The sequence below is a fragment of the Rhinopithecus bieti genome, unplaced genomic scaffold (assembly GCF_001698545.2).
Source record: "Rhinopithecus bieti isolate Rb0 unplaced genomic scaffold, ASM169854v2 scaffold_641, whole genome shotgun sequence".
NCBI lineage: Eukaryota > Metazoa > Chordata > Mammalia > Primates > Cercopithecidae > Rhinopithecus > Rhinopithecus bieti.
The window spans coordinates 1,265,501-1,287,182 of record NW_016803417.1 but is presented as its reverse complement, the minus strand read 5'-3'; the positions used below and the strand labels follow the sequence as shown (position 1 = coordinate 1,287,182).

Here is a 21,682-nt window from a genome sequence, read left to right as displayed (position 1 = left end):
GCAAATCCTCTCTGGATGTGGAGACTATCATCAGACAGGAACGAGGAGGCTGTGCCAGGATTCTGGATGCAGAGGTGCATCCAGAAGAGGTGGCCTGCTGCTGCTGCTGTCACTCCAGTCCTTAAGTGTGAGCTTTCCATGTGTGCATTCGCAGTGGCTTCTGTGCTTGCAGGGAAGTGATGCATACCTCTCAGACTCGAGGGAAGCAGGCCTGCAGGTTTTCCTCTGGAACCGTAATCATGTAGTGCAGCAGCCAGACCGTGGAGGCAATGAAGCAATCTCAGGATCTGCGTGTCACCCAGAGACCCATCAGGCTGCAAGGGAGAGCTCTGCATGGCCTAGACGTCGTGGTGCTCCTAGCAAGCCCAGCTGACCGACCGGTGGAAGTGCTGAGGGAGTTTGTCCTCACTTCTCCCCAGCTCCCAGGAAGCCAGTGAGAGCTACCGGCTCATTACTAGCTGTGGACTTAGAAGACATCCATTTCCCAAGTAGGCTGTCCTGGAGAGGTGGTCGATTTTCTTAAAGTGTGGGTTCAACTCCATTTCACATGGCACAGTTTTCAGAGTCTGATGGAAATCTGGGTGTCTGAGAGATTGATAAGTCTTTATGAGGTCGACCGTTTGTTTCCTCCAGAGAAGTTAAAATAAAATATTGTATAATTGATGACATTAACAAGCACATTGCTGCCCCCTCCAAGTCACATTCTGAATGGAAGATATAAAGTAACTTTGCTTTTCACTCAGAGAATTGTACTATTTCCATTGCACTCTGTGTTGATCTATAAACTCTGCATCGTCATCACCACTGGAACACTGTGCGGCATGTCGACGCCAGGGCACGTGGCGCTGCCGCACCAAATTCACAGTGGCTCTTCTTACATCCTGACTTTGACAGGCAGCGCTCATTGCCTCAGAACACTCACGTTGAAACATTTGACTACATGGGTTGTTTTCCATAGCTGGGGTGTTTTGTTTCTGTGGGGCTGGACTTTGTCATATGCCATTTGAGACTATGTGAGGCTGATGTCATACTTTATCATTAGCACTCGGGCTGATGCAAGATCATAAATTATCAATTACCCCAAGGAATGCATTTAGCAGAACAAGTTCCTCTTTATCCATTTTGGGGAAGGGCTTAAGAGAGAGCCTCTTCAGAACTCCAAGATTTGGATGTTTTTCTGTTTTTCCCAGAAGAATTCGTGTTGAGGTATGATTATGGATAACTTTGTTTACTCGGTTTCATGAGCAGGCCTAGGGCTCTGGGTCTCCTGGAACCTTTATTCCTGATGTTTATAGCTGTAGAGTAATATTTTTGTGTCCATCGTATAAATAAAAGCCTATGGTGCACAGTTGATTGTGTGTGATTGCTGTCTTCATTCACTTACAATGATTAGGTTATTGAATTATTTTTCCATTATTTAAAATGTCTGTTAATAAATATTGATGCAACCTTTTATTTTTGGCAAAATGTTTGAAAATGGATTTGTTGACTACTCTCTCCTAGAATTTTTTACAGATTATTTTTAGCCAATATCATCAAGGACTCTTCTTACAGAGAAAAGCCACCACCTCTTATTAGCAACACCCTTTTGGCAGGTTAAGTGGGGAAGTGAGTTGTTCCTGGAAGGCAGCAGAATGTTCTAGGCTTTTTCTGCCAAAGTTCTGAGGGTTCATGTGGAGAACAAACACTTGCTAAGGACTTACTGTGCCCCAGAGAGCAGGCTTTAATGCGTCATTTGGATCTTGCAGCTATTCTTGTCCCTACCTGTTTTTTGTACATGAGAAAACCAAGGCTTAGCATTGAAGTGACTTTGCCAGTTTCTTAGTAGAATCAGAAGGCTAAGCAGAGGGGCTATGATGCCACCAGCATGGAACCATAGGTTCAGACTGCCCAGATGCTGCCCCTTGGGCATAAAAATTCTGCCCTTCACTGCTGTCACTGTAAATAGGACCGTTGACAAGGTCTCAGCACAAGGTACGGGCCCGGTTCACGTTGGCTATTGCTGTTGGGCTACATGCTACAGAACTGCTACAGAATTCCTTCTGTGTCCCTAAAGAACATTTTCCCTGGTTGGGAAGATGCTACACCTTGGCTATAAGAATTAGTACCAGAACTGGACAATATATATCCAGTGATGATCCCATCATTGGGTTCCTGGGAAAGGAGATTGGGAGAGAAGAGTCGCTGGAGGGTGTAGGGTGGAGATGAGCTTTGGGGATGCTGGAATTGGGGATGGGCAAGGGGGTCAGAGCGCTGGCTGGGAATAGAGGTGGGAAGGAGGGAAGATCGTGAAGTCTCCTTCTAGAGACAATAAGTGAATCAACTCGTATCATTATTGGTGACTAGGGTGGAAAGATGGAGGCAAAGAATTTTGTGCCCATCCCAGAAACAGTGGGGAGCTTGCAAAAGTGGAGTTTTTCAAAACTAATTTCAACTTTTATTTTAGATTTAGTGGGTACATGTGTAGGTTTGTTACCTGGGTATGTTGCATGATGCTGAGGTTTGGGGTACAACTGATCCCATCACCCAGGTACTGAGCATAGTACTCAACAGTTTTTCAACCCATACCCTGCTCCTTCTCTCCCCTCCCTAGAAGTGCCCAGTGTCTATTGTTACCATCTTTATGTCCATGAGTGCCCATTGTTTAGCTCCTACTTATGAGTGAGAACATGCAGTATTTGTTTTTTTTTTTTGCTCCTGCGTTAATTCCCTTAGGGTAATGACCTTCAGCTGCAACCATGTTGCTGCGAAGGACATGATTTCATTATTTCTTATGGCTGCATGGAAAAGTTTTAAAGTAAGATGAAGAAAGCAGGGTTTTAAGAAGATTAGTGATGGTGGATGGAATGACAGAGTTTCTCCTTACAGTAGTCAATGGGAAGTGAGTGCAGTGATTCAAGCTTCTGTAGTAAGAAACTCTCTCATTCCACCCACTGACTGTAGAAGTTCTGCAGTTCTTTTTAGTTTCTCCTACCTAAGTAATAATGATAATAACAATAACATTGCACATGATCTTTTTAAACATTTGCTATTTTTATGACAGATGCACACATAGTAACATAGAGAGGTAAAGTACCCAAGGTCACAGCTGGGCAGAAGCAGGATCCAGACACAGACAGCCTGGCTCCCCTGCTCAGGCTGTGACCACTATGCTGTATCATTTTATTTCTAATATTTTCAAGAGCACCATAAGACTTAATGCATTTATGGTGGTCCCTCAGTCCCCTGGGCCACAGGTGACCACTGATAATGCTCAGTGATCACATGCAGAAATAGATGGACAAGTGGTCAAGGCCTTCCTTTGGTAAATTATTGCAGGGCTGAAATAGCTTGAAAAATGACTGCAGCATCAGTAGTACAGTCATACCCATTCAGAAAACGGTTGACATTTGTTTCTGGCTCCCTGATTTAGCCTCATCACTAGAAATTCCTGCTGATGCCCTTGCATGTTGGAATAAGACTGTTTGGTGGTGATGACATCAGGTCCAGGTTGACAGTTTAAGAAAACAAAGGATCTGGTTGCCTGGATAATGACCCTTTGCTGTCTCTCCTTCCAGAGAGTTTTGACTAGAGGTGTATTAGTCCATTCTTCCACTGCTGTAAGGACATACCTGAGACTGGGCTATTTATAAAGGAAAGAGGTTTAATTGACTCACAGTTCCGCAGCGCTGGGGAGGCCTCAGGAAACTTACAATCATGGTGGAAGGGGAAGCAAACGTGTCTTTCTTCACAAGGCAGCAGGAAAGAAGAATGAGAGCCGAGTGAAAGGGGAGACTCCTTCTAAAACCATCATATCTCGTGAGAACCTTCTCACTATCACGAGAATAGCATGGGGGAAACTGCCCCCATGATTCAATTGCCTCCCACCAGGTCCCTTCTATGGCATGTGGGGATTATGGGAACTACAGTTCAGGATGAGATTTGGGTGGGGACACAGCCAAACCGTATCGAGAGGTTAACAAGAAGATTCAACCTGAGGAGTCATGGTGATGGTCCCTTCCATCCTGAGTTCTCATCTTCTGTGTGTGTGTTTTCCTCCTTGTACCATGGTCTTGTTGGCTGGCTCCCTCCTTACCTCTGAAGTTTTATAGACCAGAGACCTGGTTTTTCAACTGTATAGTTGTTCCATCAAGATACTTACTGTTTTTAATGAAAAACCAGCATCATTTCAACCATTATACTTGTGTCCACAGAGGCAAAGGTTTCATCCTGGGAGCAGGGTGAAGATTTTCATCCAGAGTGCATGGGGTCATCCAGTTTAAAGAATTTACACTTAGGGAGTACACCTGTGGCAGGATCAGGGGATTCGTTCCTGCAGGGGCAGGAGGAGTGGTGGCAGGGCTGGCTGGATGATAACCTCTAACCTCTGACCCCTAGCCGAGGACTCCCCCCTCTCAACTCTTTTGCTTCCTGCTGCAAATTTTCAAAGGAAGAGTCTAAATAAAGGAGGATTTTTGAAGTGCATCGTCAGCTTAGCAGAGGTGAAGGCAGAGCTTAAGTCACTAGACCAGAGCTCATATCACGGCTCTGCTACCAACTATTTCTGTCATCTTAGGCAAAGCATTTCCTCATCCCCATGGGCCTTACTCTCCTCCCTCTGCAAAGTGAAAATGGCAGTGCCACCCTCCTGGGATCGCTATGAGAAACACAGTAGCAGAAATCATCCGGATAAAGCCCTGAGCTTTATATCTATATACTGATCACTCAGTAGATGGAGCTCCTATTAATGTCAAAGAGAACATATTAGAAGACAAAATGGGATGATGAAGATGGTAGCATGGTAAAGCTCTGGGGGGAGGAAATAGACATTAGTAGCCAAAGCAGATATACTAGAAAAAAATAACACAAAGCTGAAACATTTTTACAGGAAGAGTATCCGAAAAAAAAAAGTATAAGAACATCCCAGACAGGTAAAAAATAGCACTAAATTTACCCAAGAATGTGCTAAAAAGAAAAAAGGAGTGTTAAATCCTGCGGCAAGATGGAACACAGGAGCCAGCCTCCCCAAGTTGCAATAAATCTGGTTCTTGTCCCCACTCACCGCCGCCCCCCGTCCCCAACTAGTTGTCAAGGTCTCTGTAAAGGGTCCTGAGCATGGAAGCAGAGTGGATGTCCCCAGGAGGGTGAGCAGTGCTCCATCACCTCACCAGCCTTCCCCTCCATGGCAAGTGCAGAGACATCTCAGGAATAAAGGATTCCATGGGCCAGTGTTTGAAAAATGAATAAACAAGGTTAAATATTCTTTACTGTAGTGCTTCTCAGAGTCTTTAATATGTAACTGTGAAGCAGGAAGAGACTTATACAGGTTATTGTTTTAGGCACTGGAATTATTTGGGCTGGGAGGATGCTCGGGACAATATCATAGTGGTGTTTCTTAGAACATCCTTGGGAAGTGCTGCCCCTAGTCTCTTGTCCCTTGGCCCATGACAAGTGCTTCCCTGCATCCCACACCCACACATGCCAACTGTGTTCCCTCTGCCTGCAATGTTCTGCTTCTAGGTTTCAACATAGCTTCCTCCCTTTCTCTTCATTCTGCTCTCAGCTCAGATGACCCTCCTCACAGAGGTCCTCCCTGACCACTTGACCCTCTCACTCTCTATCCCAAAGCATGTGTCATTATTTGAAATGTTTAGAATTGTCTAAATTGGTTACATCTTTATTGTCTGTTTCTCCTATTAGAAGGGAAGTTCAGGCCAGGCACGGTGGCTCACGCTTGTAATCCCAGCACTCTGGGAGGCTGAGGCGGGCAGATCACGAGGTCAGGAGATAGAGACCATCCTGGCCAACACGGTGAAACCCTATCTCTACTAAAAATACAAAAATTAGCTGGGTGTGGTGGTGCGCGCCTGTAGTCCCAGCTACTCAGGAGGCTGAGGCAGGAGAATCGCTTGAACCCGGGAGGCGGAGGTTGCAATGAGCCGAGATTGCGCCACTGCACTCGAGCCTGGAAACAGAGTTAGACTCCCTCTCAAAAAAAGAAAAAAAATGGCCGGGCGCGGTGGCTCAAGCCTGTAATCCCAGCACTTTGGGAGGCCGAGACGGGCGGATCACGAGGTCAGGAGATCGAGACCATCCTGGCTAACACGGTGAAACCCCATCTCTACTAAAATACAAAAAACTAGCCGGGCGAGGTGGCGGCGCCTGTAGTCCCAGCTACTTGGGAGGCTGAGGCAGGAGAATGGCGTGAACCCGGGAGGCGGAGCTTGCAGTGAGCTGAGATCTGGCCACTGCACTCCAGCCTGGGTGACAGAGCGAGACTCCGTCTCAAAAAAAAAAAAAAAAAAAAAGGAAGAAAAGTTGATATCATGAGTGTTGCTGTAGCCCCCAGCACTTAGAACAGGGTCTGGCACATAGTTGGTGCCCCGTTGAAGGAAAAAAATGAGTGAACGAACACTGAACTTCAGCCTTTCTATTAAACAGGGTGGAAGACCATGACGATCTCATGCCAATATTTATGCGCTATGACACAATTCTGAAGGAAACTTACGGTGAATACTTCCTGGCCGAACTAATAGAGGCCCAAGATGAAGAGAATCATGCCGTTGTGTGTGAGGTTAGTGACTGATCCATGTGGGGACACACTTAGTGAGAGGAAGGAGGGATGTGAGTGGTGTTGCTCTTGTGTTGCTGGGCACCCCTGGAGCTGCCATTGTCTCCTTGGCCACCCCGGCCCTCCCACTGCCCTTCCAGGTGGTGCGCCAGGCCAGCTTCCTCCCCTAGGTTACTGACTTTAGGCTGTCTTTTGCGAGGTCCTTCCAGATGCCCAAGGTGCTGTAGATTCTTGCCTTGTTCCTAGAGTGAGAGGGAATGGAAAAGACCGCCCAGGGGTGCATAGGGGGATTTCTGAGAATCCCCAAATCTCAGACTTCAGAAGTCACAAACCAGCGTTCTGTTGGCAGATGGATTTTGTTTGAGTTGGAGAGGTATTTTTTTTAACGTTTTGTTTTGACATAGTTTCACACTTAAAGAAAGTTTATAACTACCCAGATTCCCCAAATGTTATCATCCAGCCCCATTTGTTTTATTCTCTTGTTCATCCTTTCTAATTCCCCACCCCCCTCTTTCTCTCTCGCTGGCATTCTCTCTCTCTCATGTAATTCTGAACCATTTGAGAGTAAGTTGCATACATGATGCCCCTTTACCTCTAAGTATTTCAATGTATATTTCCTAAAAACAAGGACTCTCTCTTAGATAACTGCAATACAATGATCAAAGCCAAGTAATTATGATTCCTATAATTCTTTTATTTTTTTATTTTTTTGAGATGGAGCCTTGCTCTGTCACCCAGACTGGAGTGCACTGTCATGATCTCGGCTTACTGCAACCTCTGCCTCTCGGGTTCAAGTGATTGTCCTGCTTTAGCCTCCCAAGTAGCTGGGATTACAGGTGTGTGCCACCACGCCCAGCTAACTTTTATATTTTTAGTAGAGATGGGGTTTCACCATGTTGGCCAGGCTGACCTGAGGTGAACTCCTGACCTCAGGTGATCTGTCTGCCTTGGCCTCCCAAAGTGATGGGTTACAGGAGTGAGCCACTGCACCCAACTAGTTCCTGCAATTCTTTTCTCTAATCTACAGACTTTATTCAGATTTTTCTGACAGTCTCAGGAATGTCCTTTATGGCAGAGGTAATTCCAGGCCATTCATTGCATTCAGGTGCTCTGTTTCTTCAGCCTTTTTAAATCTAGAACAATTCTCCAATCAGTCTTTATCTTCCATGACAATTACAGTTTTGAAGAGTACAGGTCAGACATTCTGTAGAATGTAGACATTTTGAATTTGTGCAATGTTTTCTCATGATTTGATTCAAGTTATATATGATTAAATATTTTTTAATTAGCAGCTAATGTAAAAATTATGAAAGTCTATATAATAATTGGAATTTCTAGCTTTTCTAAACAAATCAGAAGGCCCAGCCTATTGGGCCCAAAAGACAGCCCATACCCCCTAATTCATGGTTCTTCATCTACTCATTACTCATTATTTGTTAAAACTATAAGAGCTGTTTAAAGAGTATTACTTTTCTTGAAACTAGGAATGAAAAGTTCTCTTATTTGGTTGACATGAGCAGTTTGAGGCTTTGTTCTACATCAGTGGTTCTCAAACTTGGCACATATGTAAATCACTTGGGAGGCTTTTAACTATCCATATCATGCCAATGACTTGGATCCAGAATATATACAAAGAACTCTCACAACAATAGAAAAATAATCCACATAAAATGTGGGCAAATGAATTGAATAGACACTTTTCAAAAAAATGAATAAATAAAAGATACAATTGGCCAATAAGCACGTGAAAAGACATTCAACATCAATAGTCATTAAGGAAAGGCAAACCAAAATCACAGTAAGATACCACTTTACCTCCACTAGGAGAGTTAGAATCAAAAAGCAGGACAATAGCAGATGTTGGCAAGGATGTGGAGAAACTGGAACCCTCATTCATTGCTGGTAGGAATATAAAATGCCATGGCCATTTTGGAAAAAAGTCTGACATTTTCTCCAAAAGTTAAACATAAGAGTTACCATTTGACCCAGCAATTCCATACACAGAATTGAAAACACGTGTCTACACAAAGACTTGTATGCAAATGTTCATAGCAGCATTTTTCATAATAGCCAAAAAGTAGAGATAGGCCAAATATCTATCTACTGATGACTAGATAAACAAGTTGTGGCATATCCATACGAGGGAATAGTACTAGGAAATAGAAGAATGAAGCACTGATACATGCTACAGCATGTCGGAACCTTGAAAACGATGCTAAGGAAAAGAAGTCGGTCATAAAGACCACGTATTGTATGATGGCATTTAGATGAAAGCCTAGAATAGACACTTCTGTAGAGACAGAAGGTAGATTAGTGTCTGGAGGGAAAGGGGAAGGAGAAGTGACTAATATTGGGCATAGGCATCGGTTGGTGGGGGGATGAAAATGTTCTGGGATTAGATAGTGGTGATGAGTGTACAATTTTGTGAATATATTAAAAACCACTGAATTGTGTTTTCTTTTCTTTTCTTTCTTTTTTTTTTTTTTGAGACAGAGTCTTGCTCTGTTGCCCAGGTTGGAGTGCAGTGGTGTGATCTTGGCTGACTGCAACCTCCACCTCCTGGGTTCAAGCGATTCTCCTGCCTCAGCCTCCCAAGTAGCTGGGATTACAGGTGCCTGCCACCACACTGGTTAATTTTTGTATTTTTAGTAGAGATGGGGTTTTACCATGTTGACCAGGCTGGTCTCAAACTTGGCCTCAAGTCATCTGCCCACCTTGGCCTCCAAAAGTGTTGGAATTACAGGTGTGAGCTACTGCACTAGGCCTGAATTGTGTATTTCTTAAAGGGTTGTTTTTATGGTAGTTGAATTTTATTAATTATATCCATTTTTAAAAATCCTGTTGTAGGGGTACCCTTGGGCCAATTAAATGAATCTTTTGGGGGTGAGACATAATCCATATATTTATTTTTAATTTTATACACAGGGTCTCACTATGTTGCCCAGACTTGTCTTAAACTGCAGTCCTCCTGCCTCAGCCTCCCAAAGTCCTGGGGTTGCAGGCATGAGCCACCATGCCTGGCCTCAATCTGAATTTTTAAAAATCTCCCCAGATGATTCCAATGTGCAGTCCAGGTGGTGAAACACTCATCTACATGAGGGTAAAACACACCTGGTGAGAATCACATGACTTTATAAACATGTGGGTATTAGTTTCTGAAGCTGACAATTGGCCCTGGAAATTAGATTCTGAAGTACTCCATTGAAAGAATTTTTATTTATTTTTATTTTATTTTTTAAATGTTTATTTTATTTTCTCATATTTAGGTTTTGGCATGGTTTCTCAACTACCTGCTTTCACGTATTCTCATTTAGCCATTAGCCCCAGGCTACCAGGCTAGCCACAGAAGGGAGGGTTGGAAGCATTTGGGCCTAGCAGCACCGTTTGGAAAGCTTGTCTTTACACAACTAGACAGAAACTCCTGAGAAGTGAAATGATTCATACAGACCCCAGTAAGGATTTTCATGACCAGACTTTACTCATCAGGTTTAATCAGGTTCTTTGTTTTTGGAAGGCTTTCAATTATTTGGTTTCGAGGTACGAGTTTTAGTCTGAATCACTTGAGTCAGTGCTTTGTAGAGAAGCCGCAATGACCTCTTCCCCCACATTCTTTCTCTCTCTTGCCATATGTTTCACACTTTCAGTGTGTGTAAACATCAGAGCAAAGCCGTAGGCTGAAAACTGAGGTTCCAACCCTGCAAGGATTTTTTGGTGTCTTGAAAGAGGCAGAGGGCATCCAGCCCCATCTCCTTCCAGAGGCTGTGCTGCCTCAAGCATCAGAGGCTTTGTGTTCTGTGGAGGGGAGACCACAGACCTTGATCTTCAAATGGAAGGGCAGAAACAAGACTGTGGGCTGGGATCTGGGAGGGGACCTCTAATCTGAAGTGAGCCATGTCTGACGTCTGAAGCCTTTTGGGGTTCAAGATCAATGCTGTTGCTACCCTTTTTCCTCCCTCCCTAGGGGCCTTTTAGGCAATGGTGTGCTGGAGCCAGCTTGCTCTGGCTCTCAAGGGCTGATTGTAAATCTTCAGGAACTCTGCAAACTGCTTGTTAAATACAGCTATTATTAAAAATTAAATTATAGAAACATACAATGTAATAAATTATATTAAAACAAAGTTAATAAATACTTGAAATTCATCACCTTCAATTTTTTTTTTTTTGCTATTCTCCATGCTCTTGAGGGTTTTTAAAAAAAATGTCTGTGGTCTCTGTACAGCGGATGTAAGAAATAATGGCTAGCTACTGTGCACTCCCTCCCAACTACATGTTTAGTGAGATCACACTGTTCACTTGACGTTGGCCATGATGCGAGTGCTTACACCTCAGAAATCGGCAGAAGCTACAAATCTGGGCTTTCCCCCCATCGGCCATGATGAGAGTGCTTATACCTCAGAAATCGGCAAATGCTACAGACCTGGGCTTCCGCCCTCCCCCACCGGAATGCTGATTAGGCATTTACAGGCACATGTTACTTTAAGGCAACCACTGTCAACCAGAGGAAACAGAAAGAAGTCCATCAAGTTTGTCTCTTTCTGAACAGCCATGGCAGTTCCAGGCCATGCACGCAGCATGCCTGAGGGCAAGGCTGTGCCCTGTGGGAAACCCTTATGACTGAAAGGGTTTTTAGTTACAAGGACTTTCTTTGGCTTGATAGCTAGTTTGGAGGAGTTTGGGGCCATCACTTCATACAAGTTCCTTGTCATAATTGTACCCCGGCTTACCTTGACATCTGGTGTTTACTCCAGGCTGAGGTTTTAGGGAAGGGTAGTTGGAGGCCAACGACGGCTCCTAGTGACAGATGGGCAGAGCGTCTGCTTTGGCATCATCCATGGTGTGGGCAGCAGTGGTCCGAGTAGGCACCACTGACCTGCAGGCAGGGAGAGCCTGCCAGGTCAGCCATGCGCTTGGCATCAGGAGGAGAGGATCAGAGCCAGCAGTGGTCACAATGAGGGCAAAACCCTCATGGTGGAATATGGACCTGTTTGGGAAGACAAGGCCGCAGTACATATAGTTTTCTAGCAATCTAAACCTTATGTGTCATGATGTAGATCTTTACAGGACAAGCAAGAAAAACAAAACCTTCAGTTTTGTTCTCCAGTAGAAGATAATTGAAGACACTTGTGGTGGAAAGTACTTCTGTCACCAAGAAGATAGATAACAGCCAGCAATCAATGCTTTTCTGTTGTACAAGTTAAAAAAGTACGTTAAATCCATTTATTTTTTTCAGTGCATACACAAGAATGCATTTGGATACTCCTGCAGATTCATATTTAAGAACAATCTCAAATCGGTTATTCGAAAGAAACTCAAAGGAAAAAGCAGACACTTCCACAATATGTCCTTGCTCTGTTGTAGTCTGTAATTGTGAACTTTTGTAAATTGTTACAACCCTGGATGAATGATGGGAATATAACAGGTTGTAGAATTGGAGAACGTTAAATCTTTGTTCCTAATGGCAAAACATGTTTTTCTCATTTTCATCAGAATGTGTGATCCGTGCCATTTGAAATCAAATTCCAAACACAATGAGCCATTAGTGTAATAGCTCATTACTAACAGCGGTCTTATAAATAATACATTCTTATCATGCACATGCAGCTCGCTGTGAAGCCAGCAAAAGGTATTTCAGGCCATCGAAGTTTTGTTGCGCCAGCGCGGCTGTGGATTAGAAGGACATCTCCATGTGAACCAAGATGGATGCCAATTTTCCCTGCCGAGAGTGAGGCTGGCCGTCTCTTTCTGCACATATGGTAGATGGATTGGTTAATCAGCGTCTGCTGAGTCTTGGGCCTGAAATTACAGAGAAGCCAGACAACTGCGGCTATGCAGCCTTTGTTCACGAGTGCAAACAAGACAAACAATCACTTGTTATTTGGGAAAAAAATTAAAATGTTTATTTTGGACTTTTATTAAAGTGTCAATGGCTTTATAAAACAGCTGTGTAAATCCAGGCTTTTCAGCAGTATCATTTTAGGGGACTGTAAAGAAAGGAATATACGTGAAAAAATTAATTTTTAAAAATACCCTTTGTATTTCAGTTTTGAGGAGAAAATAGAGGAAGTCTCACTTTTATTTTGCAAACACATTTGAGAACAAATGATTTTTAACTGGGAGACATGTTCGAGAACAAATAGTAGTTTAATACCTAATTTTTTTTGGTGTCATTTTAAAAACTGAGTATTATTGTAGCCTGATTCTCTGTTTTAGGAGGTTAAAGCATTAACCATTTTCTCTGACTGGGCATTTATGGAAAGATGCTGCATTCTTGGGAATAGAGAATGCCTGTGATTATTGAGTTCTGCTACTTTCGGAATGCAATGGTTATCTAAAAGTCTGAACACTTGAGAGATAGGACCCAGTAAATGTGGGTTTCTAATAACAGCTATCAGAGTCTAATCAGTCAAGCAGAATTTACTTAAAATCTACTTAATAATTATTTTATGTGAAATTCAAAGGACTATGTATTTTCTCTCTCTTTTAAAATTTTAAACACTTTCCTTGCAGAAAACAATGAAATACAGAATGACTTAAGGGATATAATAAGGAGTTTCAGTCACAACCGTCTCTCAATGTGGAATATGATAGAATTAAAGGCTGTTGTTACTTTCTAATGTTTTGGTACCAATCAGGTACCTGGTACCCAACCAGGGTTCAGATCAGCTAGTTACTCATCTTCTCACCTATGTATTACTCATCAAAGACCAAAAATCATGGGGACAACTGCAAGAGCTTCAGAACCAGCTTTTCGGGGTGATGGGAAGTTAGACGTTTGCAGATGACACACACCTGGTGAACTAACCCAGCCTGACTCAAGTTTACTTCACTCGAACATTTTCCACCAAACTTCCTTCCCTAATATCTCCTCCCCATCAGACTATCCAGTTAAATAAGTGAGTTCAAGACAAACTGAAGAGTTTCTACCTGATAAGGAGCTAGGGTCCATGGACTTTCTCTGTACTGGGGGCTGATCACATGGGCACCAGAACAATGACCTGTATTCCTGAGAAATGTGCATGGCAGAGGGGAAGAAAGTAGACAGAAGCGCCAGGCTTATGTTGGGGTACAAACACATGACACCAAATGGCAGAGGATATGGAGCGGGCAGGGGCATGGTCTGAGCGGAGGGCAAGTATCCCAATGGTTGAAGGGTCAAGAACTCTGGCAATTTCCCTGTTACTTATGCACCACTAGGTGTGTCCCCAGTGGTCACTTATTGGGACATTTCTGAGCATGTTTTATGTACTTACAGAAGACACTCATTCCTCCCTTAAATCTCAAGTTGCCTGCCGAACCACCAGCCGACCACATACTGAGGGCTTTGGAGGTTTCCTGATGAGAATCATTTGACCTCTGATAAAGTAATGAAGTGTTTTGGACTGGGTGCGGTGGCTCATGCCTGTAATCCCAGCACTTTGGGAGGCCGAGGTGGGCAGATCACTTGAGGTCAGGACTTCGAGACCATCCTGGCCAACATGGCTACACAGGAGGCTGGGGCAAGAGAATCGCTTGAACCCAGGAGGCGGAGGTTGTGGTGAGCCGAGATATACCACTGCACTCCAGCCTGGGCGACAGAGCGAGACACTGTCTCAAAAAAAAAGAATAATAAGGTGTTTTGGATATTTCAGGTGGAAGGCACAGCTGTTGGGTTCATGAGTGTGTGCTCAAGAGTGAACATGCAACTGCTACATGAGTGCTTTGACTTGGGCCCTTTCCACGGACTCTGTTTCCCCCATCCTGATGATGTTCTGGAATCACCACAAGAGCTAAGTGTCCGAAGAAGTCAAGGTACAGTGGATATCATAGGGACACACTGGAAAATTAAATCTATGCTTTATACACATTGCGCTCTTTGCTAAGTGATGGAACTAGATAGGGTACTTTATATTTCCTTCCCCAGTTCTCCTTAAGGAGTAGTTCCATAGTTGGTTACATCCTTTTGCAAATATCTACAAGCACAGATAGTCACAGTGCAGGGGTGGAGTTAGACATACTGGACTTGGGGCTTTAGGGCTCCCACATTGAGGATGCTCACTTCTTGAATGTTCATTGCTAGAGTAGATGTAAGTTATGGTGAAATAATTACTAGTGTTTCAGGTTTTACACACACAGACACACACACAGCCAAATATAACAAGTGAATTTTTCAAATCAAGAACTCAGGAAGTTTTATATGCTTGAAGTTTTAATCCCAACTTTCAGTGCTTCTGTGTTTTTGTCTTTGACAAATCATTATATAGTATAGGTCTGTTGCAAGTAGTCATTTTTAACTTGCTTAAGTTACTTCTAGCTATATGAAATGATATCATCAATTTTAAAATATTGTCTGTATCAAGATTTTCGCCACATTCAATTAGGTAATCTCGAACTTTGATGTTTTAATTTAGTGAGGTCTTACTGTATCCATGGGTATCTTTGCGGTTACATATTTGGGTTCTTACAGAAGACAGATGCAGGCAGGCAAGTTACCGTGGGTACATCAATTCACTTCTCTAAAGCTAGATTTCTTCATTTGTAAAATGAGCATAATAGTAATACCTCCCACACGGCTGGGGGGGGGGTTGTGAAGTTTCACTGAGATAAGCCGTGTAGGGTGCTTTGCACAGTCAACTTAACACTCAATAAATGTTGATCATCACCGTTAGCAATTTTTTTTTTCCTTTGTGTTGGCCTTCCACCAACTTGAATCTTCCTAGGGTAAAATCAGGGTAGTTCAAATTGCTATGCTTTTTCCTGTCTGAAAGATTATAACAAGATTGTTCAGAAATGGGAAAAGGAGCACTTGGCTGGTGGCAAAGGACTTGTCAGTCTAGACAACAGAAGGAAGCGACTTGGCTAAGCTTTTCTCCTGAATGCATAAACCCAGTGCACAGCGTCTAGACCTCATCTGAACACACATACTTATCATAGAGAACTTGCAAAGCCACAGGTAGAGGAGTTTCCCTTTTGTTCTGATGATAACAACACCCTTCCCAAAAGAGATTTGGGGTCCTTATTGTTTAACAGTGAAGCCTTGCTTGCCATGCTTCTGAGAGAAGAATTCTACCATGGGAGAGTTCTGAAGGAACTTATCAGTGTGAGACAGTCCGGGACCATAAGTTGTCATTGTCATTTTCCAATGCTTAAATTCTTTGAAAGCAGCACTAAATGGCCTTCTTTTTTTTTTTTTTTTTTTTTTTTTTTTCCAATTCTTAAATTTTTTTAAAGCAGCCCAAAATGGCCTTTTTTTTTTTTTTTTTTTTTTTTTTTTTTTTTTTTCCTGAGATGTGGTTTAACTCTTGTCACCCAGGCTGGAGTACAATGGTGTGATCTTGGCTCACTGCAACCTCCGCCTCCTGGGTTCAAGTGATTCTCCTGTCTCAGCCTCCAGAGTAGCTGGGATTACGGGCGACTGCCACCACACCCAGCTAATTTTTGTATTTTTAGTAGAGACAGCGTTTTGCCGTGTTGACTAGGCTGGTCTTGAAGTCCTGACCTCAGGTAATTCACCTGCCTCGGCCTCCCAGAGTGCTGGGATTACAGGTGTGAGCCACCACACCTGGTCCTAAATTGCCTTTTTATGGCTGAATATTCTCATATATAAAATGGAGATAAAAATAGTATCTAACCCAAAGAACTGAGGGGATGATTAAATGTTAGAATCTATGTGTTGTGCTTAGCTCAGCGTCAAACGCAAAGTAAGTCCTGAACATTTAAAAATATTTTTTCCCCTGTGGCTATTGTAATGAAGAACAAGTTGAAAAGATGTAGTCCCTTCCAGTGTGTTCCTGAGTGGCTCTGTGCTACTAATGTTTCCTACATAGAATGAATGGAAAATTACTTAGAAACTTTATGGAGCAATGAAATTCAAAATTTAAACTGAACCCTGGACTTAAAAACACACATAAGCTAGTATATTTCTAGCAAGAGCCCACAGAGATATGGGCACTAAAAGAAGTCCTACTTCTGTCTACCTCCTTTAATATTTTTACCTAAAATCAGTCAATCTAGGACAGGTGGTAAGTAAAAGAAACAGGAAAACTTATCTTCTGTGCCTTGTTTATTTTTGAAAGTCAACTTTATGTTCATTGACACAAAGATGATTCTTTATGAAATTTTCACCAGGGAGCTGGCATAGTAGACTTCCAGATAACTTCCAGGGATTGAGTCACAAATCATCAACAGCTCATTATATCTAAGAAAAGAGTCATCAACACATTTTGCTGCCATCTTCCTATCAACAACAACAAAGAATGAGGCTCCAGAGAAAATTCTAAATGTACTGTGATCTGTTACTTTTCTTGCCTGATGAAAGTCTCAAGTTAAAGGAAATATAATTTCTCTAAAATATGAACTAAAATTCTTATTTCAAATGAGCACACATCACCATGCCTCATATCTTGTATTTTGTTTAGTGCTTTTTCCATTTCAAAGGATTTTTATTTATATTATCTCATTTTATCCTTGTAACTTGGTGTAGGAGAGCTAGGGAAGGTGAGGTTCTCTCTATTTTATACCTGCTCAAGCTCATCTAAGCTTTTAAAGCTCATCAGTGGCTGACCCAGAAGGCAGACCCAGCCTCTCTCTGCTTTTGTGCAAGGTGATAGTCTTGGCAAGGTAACTTTTTATCTTAGATGGTTTTGACAGAAAACTCCAATGACGGCTCTGCTACACAAGATACATGATCAGTTTTTTCACTTTATTATTATTGTTATTATTATTATTATTATTATTTTGAGATGAAGTCCCCCTCTGTCACCCAGGTTGGAGTACAGTGGTGCAATCTCAGCTCATTGCAACCTCTGCCTCCTGGGTTCAAGCGATTCTCCTGCCTCAGCCTCCCCAGTAGCTGAGATTACATGTGTATGCCACCACACCCAGCTACATTTTTTTGTATTTTAGTAGAGATGGGGTTTCACCATATTGACCAGGCTGGTCTTGAACTCTGGACGTCAGATGATCTGCCCACCTCAGCATCCCAAAGTGCTGGGATTACAGGCGTCAGCCACCATGCCCGGCCAGTTTTTTCACTGTAATAAGTTATTTAATGAATGATCACTTAAGTGAATGATCAGTGACCTGCCCATATCCCTTATACTTTTATTTTGTATGTGTGTGCTCCAAACAATTCCTGTCTGCTGGAATCTTCACCTCTGTGTCTGCAGGCTTTTTTAAAACTGTGAAAGGCCACTCTGACCTGTGCAGGGGTCAGGCTGGAAGTATCAGGAAATTATCACTCAAGGAACAGGCTGCTTCCTTATCTCACATCCCAGCTTCCCTGCTGGTGCTTTCTCCACCGACTCCCAAATAAATGGTTGTAATTGAATCTTTAACTCAAGGTTTGCTTCTGAGGGAAGTGAGACCAAGACACTACTAGTTAGGCCTTTTCCTACCAGCTGTGAAAGCATTTATTTATACACAACTGACTTGGGTGAGAGTATAAATACCCCAGCTCCCTCACTCCTCAGGTGGGAGGACTCAGAGACGTGAGTATTGGCTGGTTTCTCAGAGTTCCTCCAAGGGATTAAGTTTCAGTTATCCATAATAGTAATCTGAGTGATAACACATGTGTTGTTGTTTTTTAACTTTTAAGTTCAGGGGTACATGCGAACCTAACGATTCATAGGTAAACTTGTGTCATGTGGGTTTGTTGTACAGATTATGGCATCATCCAGGTATTAAGCCTAGTACCCATTAGTTATTTTTCCTGATCCTCTCCCTCCTCCAACCCTCCACCCTCAAAAGGCCCCAGTGTGTGTTGTTCCCCTTTGTGTGTCCCTGGATAACACACACTTTATTAGTTGTCTTTCCTTCCCTGTCTCTTTTCCTCACTCTCCTACTGGTGCATCCTGGAACCACCTCCAAAGTAAACTGCTTATTCTCAAGCTCTTCTCTCAAGATCTGATCTTTCCCTACCAGCTGTGAAAACTTGTAATTTCACACCAACCTCAACCCTTTCAAGCAGAATAATGTCAAGACTCAACATTCTTAAATGAATCCAGAGGCCCTCCTTTCTCTAGCTCCTAATACACATGGTAATTAGCTTACTGTCCTTCATCATCTCAGCCTTATCAAAAGTTTCCTTGGAGGCCTGGCTGGTGTTAACAGAAAGGAGGGCAGAGCTGGTGCGGCTGACCCTGGAGAAAGCTGACTTGGCTGGTGTGTTGCAGAGAAGCCAGCTTGTTTATGTGCTTATTCCATGACTGCTTGCCCTGAGCAGAAAGTGCCTTTCAGGATCTATTTTTGGAGGTTTATTACATATGTCTGTTCTCAATTACAATGGTTTAATGAAGATCTAAATAAAATGCTAGGTTCTACCTTAAAAAAAAAAGTTTCCCTGAATCTAAAATGTTAAACTGTGTACAATTAATTTGTGTTTTACCTGAATAATTTGTATATGTTCTCATAGCTACCCATTTTGCATATAAAACCTATTACATACTTGTAAACTTTGGTTTTTATGTACTAAACGTTGGGAGTAAACTGGGACCAATGGGAATAAGGTCTAAGGATGCAAATTTTGTCCAAGCATAAGGAAAAAGTAGTAGAAGTGTATTTTTTTAAAAAATTTCAATGGAGGACCTAGTGTGGAAGTAGCAAGTTCCCAGAATATTAGGAGAATTCATAAAGAAACAGCTCATACACACTTACAAAGGGCTTTCTGCTTGTGTGGAAGATTACACTGAATGAGATGTAAGATCCCCTTAAATGCTAAAAAAAACTTATTGAATACACTTCGAGATGTTCCATATGCCTGGCAGTTTATGAATATTTTCCTTCAGTGACAATAAAATGGTTCAAAACAATATTTTTTCCAGTTGGCCGCAGCACTGGCCCTGCCTGGCGTTTGCAAATCAAGCTGTGTCTTTTGTTAGCTGCATCACCCAATAAAGATTTTGGAATCAAGCTTGAGCTGGCAATTTTCTTCATGATGCATAAGGCAAAATAGGGCACAGACTGCATTTTCACAGCTGTACTGGCATCGCCACATTTAATAGTTAAAATAAAAAAATAAAAAGCAAAAAACAAAACTTTTGTTCCTCATATAGGCTGGTTAGATCTGGGCAGTGTGAATCTCTGTTTTAAAAGACTCCTGCAAGGTAAATCTCATTATATACCCAGGGCCCACCTTACAAAGTCTCTGCAGAACTTGATGTGCTCCTTGGCAGGGAGAGATTTAACTTTACATAATAGAGATGTGAGATTTAAAAGAATAAGTAGTGTAGCCCCTTGTAGCCAAGTCATCCAGGAAAACTGTTGCTCATTATACATATAAAAGGCCCTTCAAAATATAATTTTTGTAATGTCTCCACGTAAAACATTGCCATATTGCCTTTAACATTTTTTTTTAAATTACTCCTGCTATCAGGAAATGTCTTTATATGTCTTGTTGCAATTTGATGTCTTGTTTTATTGAACTCACATTTGCTTCTTACCTCAGATTCCCTCATCTCTTGGGTTAGGAAACACCTGGAACCACTTTCCCTGTGTCGGAGCTAAAAAAACAATGGCTACGTTAAGTCTTATTGATTATGTATTAAATCATCCCAGGTCTTTTCTCCTCTCTTCCTAAGGTTCCATTTTATATTCCTGGATTCCCTTCTATTTTACTTTATTCTTCTTTTAACATGGACTCCAAATAGGACTGGAGCACGCATCTACAGAGTGTGTCAGGATTTCTGCCGCCATCTTTGCATTATAGATCTCAGAACTTTTGTTTTCAACAGTCAGTTAATTCTGTAGTTAACCAGTGACCCACCAGGACTTAGTCTGCCAGGGCTGCCATAACAAAGTGTCACAGACTGGGTGGCTTAAAAAACAGAAATTGATTTTCTCACATTTTTGAGGCCAGAAGTCAAGATGTTGGAGGGGTCAGTTTCTTCTGAGGCCTTCCTCCTTGGCATGTAGACGGCCGTCTTCTCCCCGTGTCTTCACAGGGTCTTCCCTCTGTACCCATCAGTGTTTTTCTTTTTTCTTTTTATAAGGACACTAGTCACATTGCATTAGGGCTCACCTTAGTGACCTTGCTTTAACTCAGTTACCTCTTTAAAGACTCTGTCTGCAAATACATTCCCATTCTGAGGTACTAGGGGTTAAGACTTCAGCATACAAGTTTCGGGGGTGGGAGGAGGCACACTACAGCCCGGGAGAGGCTCTGTGGTATCGTACTGCCTTCCTTTGGTCCCTAATAGCGGGGCGGTATGTGTTCAGGGTGGGAGATGTTTGGACGTCTACATCCTCTCATAAGCCCATGTTCTTCCCCTGGCTGGATGTAAACTGCACCCACCCAACACTCTGTGCCTGAGGAAAGTCCCTCTTTCCCACCAAATGGGCTTCTCATTGCTTCTGGCGTGGGTTTCAGATCCCCCTAGGAGAGGAGCTCTGCTCTTATAGCCTTCCGTGCCCTGGTCACCTCCACTTCCCAGGAGGCTAGGGTGAGTTCTGGGGCCTATTATAGCTCTCACTCAGTGGCCACATAGCAATATTACTCACTTGGTGGCAATTGCCACCAAATTTGCCATTTTCTCATTGTGATCTGGGCTTTGAGCATCTCAGTTCTCCCTCCTCCCCCTTACTTTCCTTCCCCTAGATCCTGTGGTGTGGTTCTTTGATGCCTTTAGTCAAGGCTCTGACAGTAATGCAGACAGTGGCAGCAAAGTCGGCTTTACTTAATGTTCATAAAAAGCCCTAATATACTAACTTATACTTGTTAAAATTTGAATTTTTAAAATTTATTTTTATTGTTTTGAGACAGAGTCTCGCTCTGTCGCCCAGGCTGGAGTGCAGTGGTGCGATCTCGGCTCACTACAAGCTCCGCCTCCTGGGTTCAAGCCATTCTCCTGCCTCAGCCTCCTGAGTAGCTGGGACTGCAGGCGCATGCCACCATGCCCGGCTAATTTTTTTTTGTATTTTTTTTTAGTAGAGACAGGGTTTTACTGTGTTAGCCAGGATGGTCTTGATCTCCTGACCTCGTGGTCTGCCCGCCTCGGCCTCCCAAAGTGCTGGGATTACAGGCGTGATGAATTTAATTTTTTTAAGTCACTGAATGTCTTTAGTGTGAGTGTGTGTGTGTGTATGTGTGTGTGTGTATATATATATAAATATCTATATACTTATATATTTATATAGAAAACATATAAATATATACTATAT

At 42.6% G+C, this 21,682-nt stretch overlaps 1 protein-coding gene across 6 annotated transcripts in view; it reads left to right on the top strand.

The window, feature by feature from the left end:
• The window catches only part of CFAP61 (cilia and flagella associated protein 61), a 296,096-nt gene that overhangs the window by 31,334 nt on the left and 243,080 nt on the right, over nt 1–21,682 (top strand). For all 6 annotated transcript variants that reach the window (XM_017883237.1, XM_017883229.1, XM_017883246.1 and 3 more), the window contains exons 7-8: nt 6,421–6,553; nt 14,179–14,338. In XM_017883237.1, the coding sequence (XP_017738726.1) occupies nt 6,421–6,553; nt 14,179–14,338 (293 nt within the window). The remainder of the gene's footprint in view (nt 1–6,420; nt 6,554–14,178; nt 14,339–21,682) is intronic.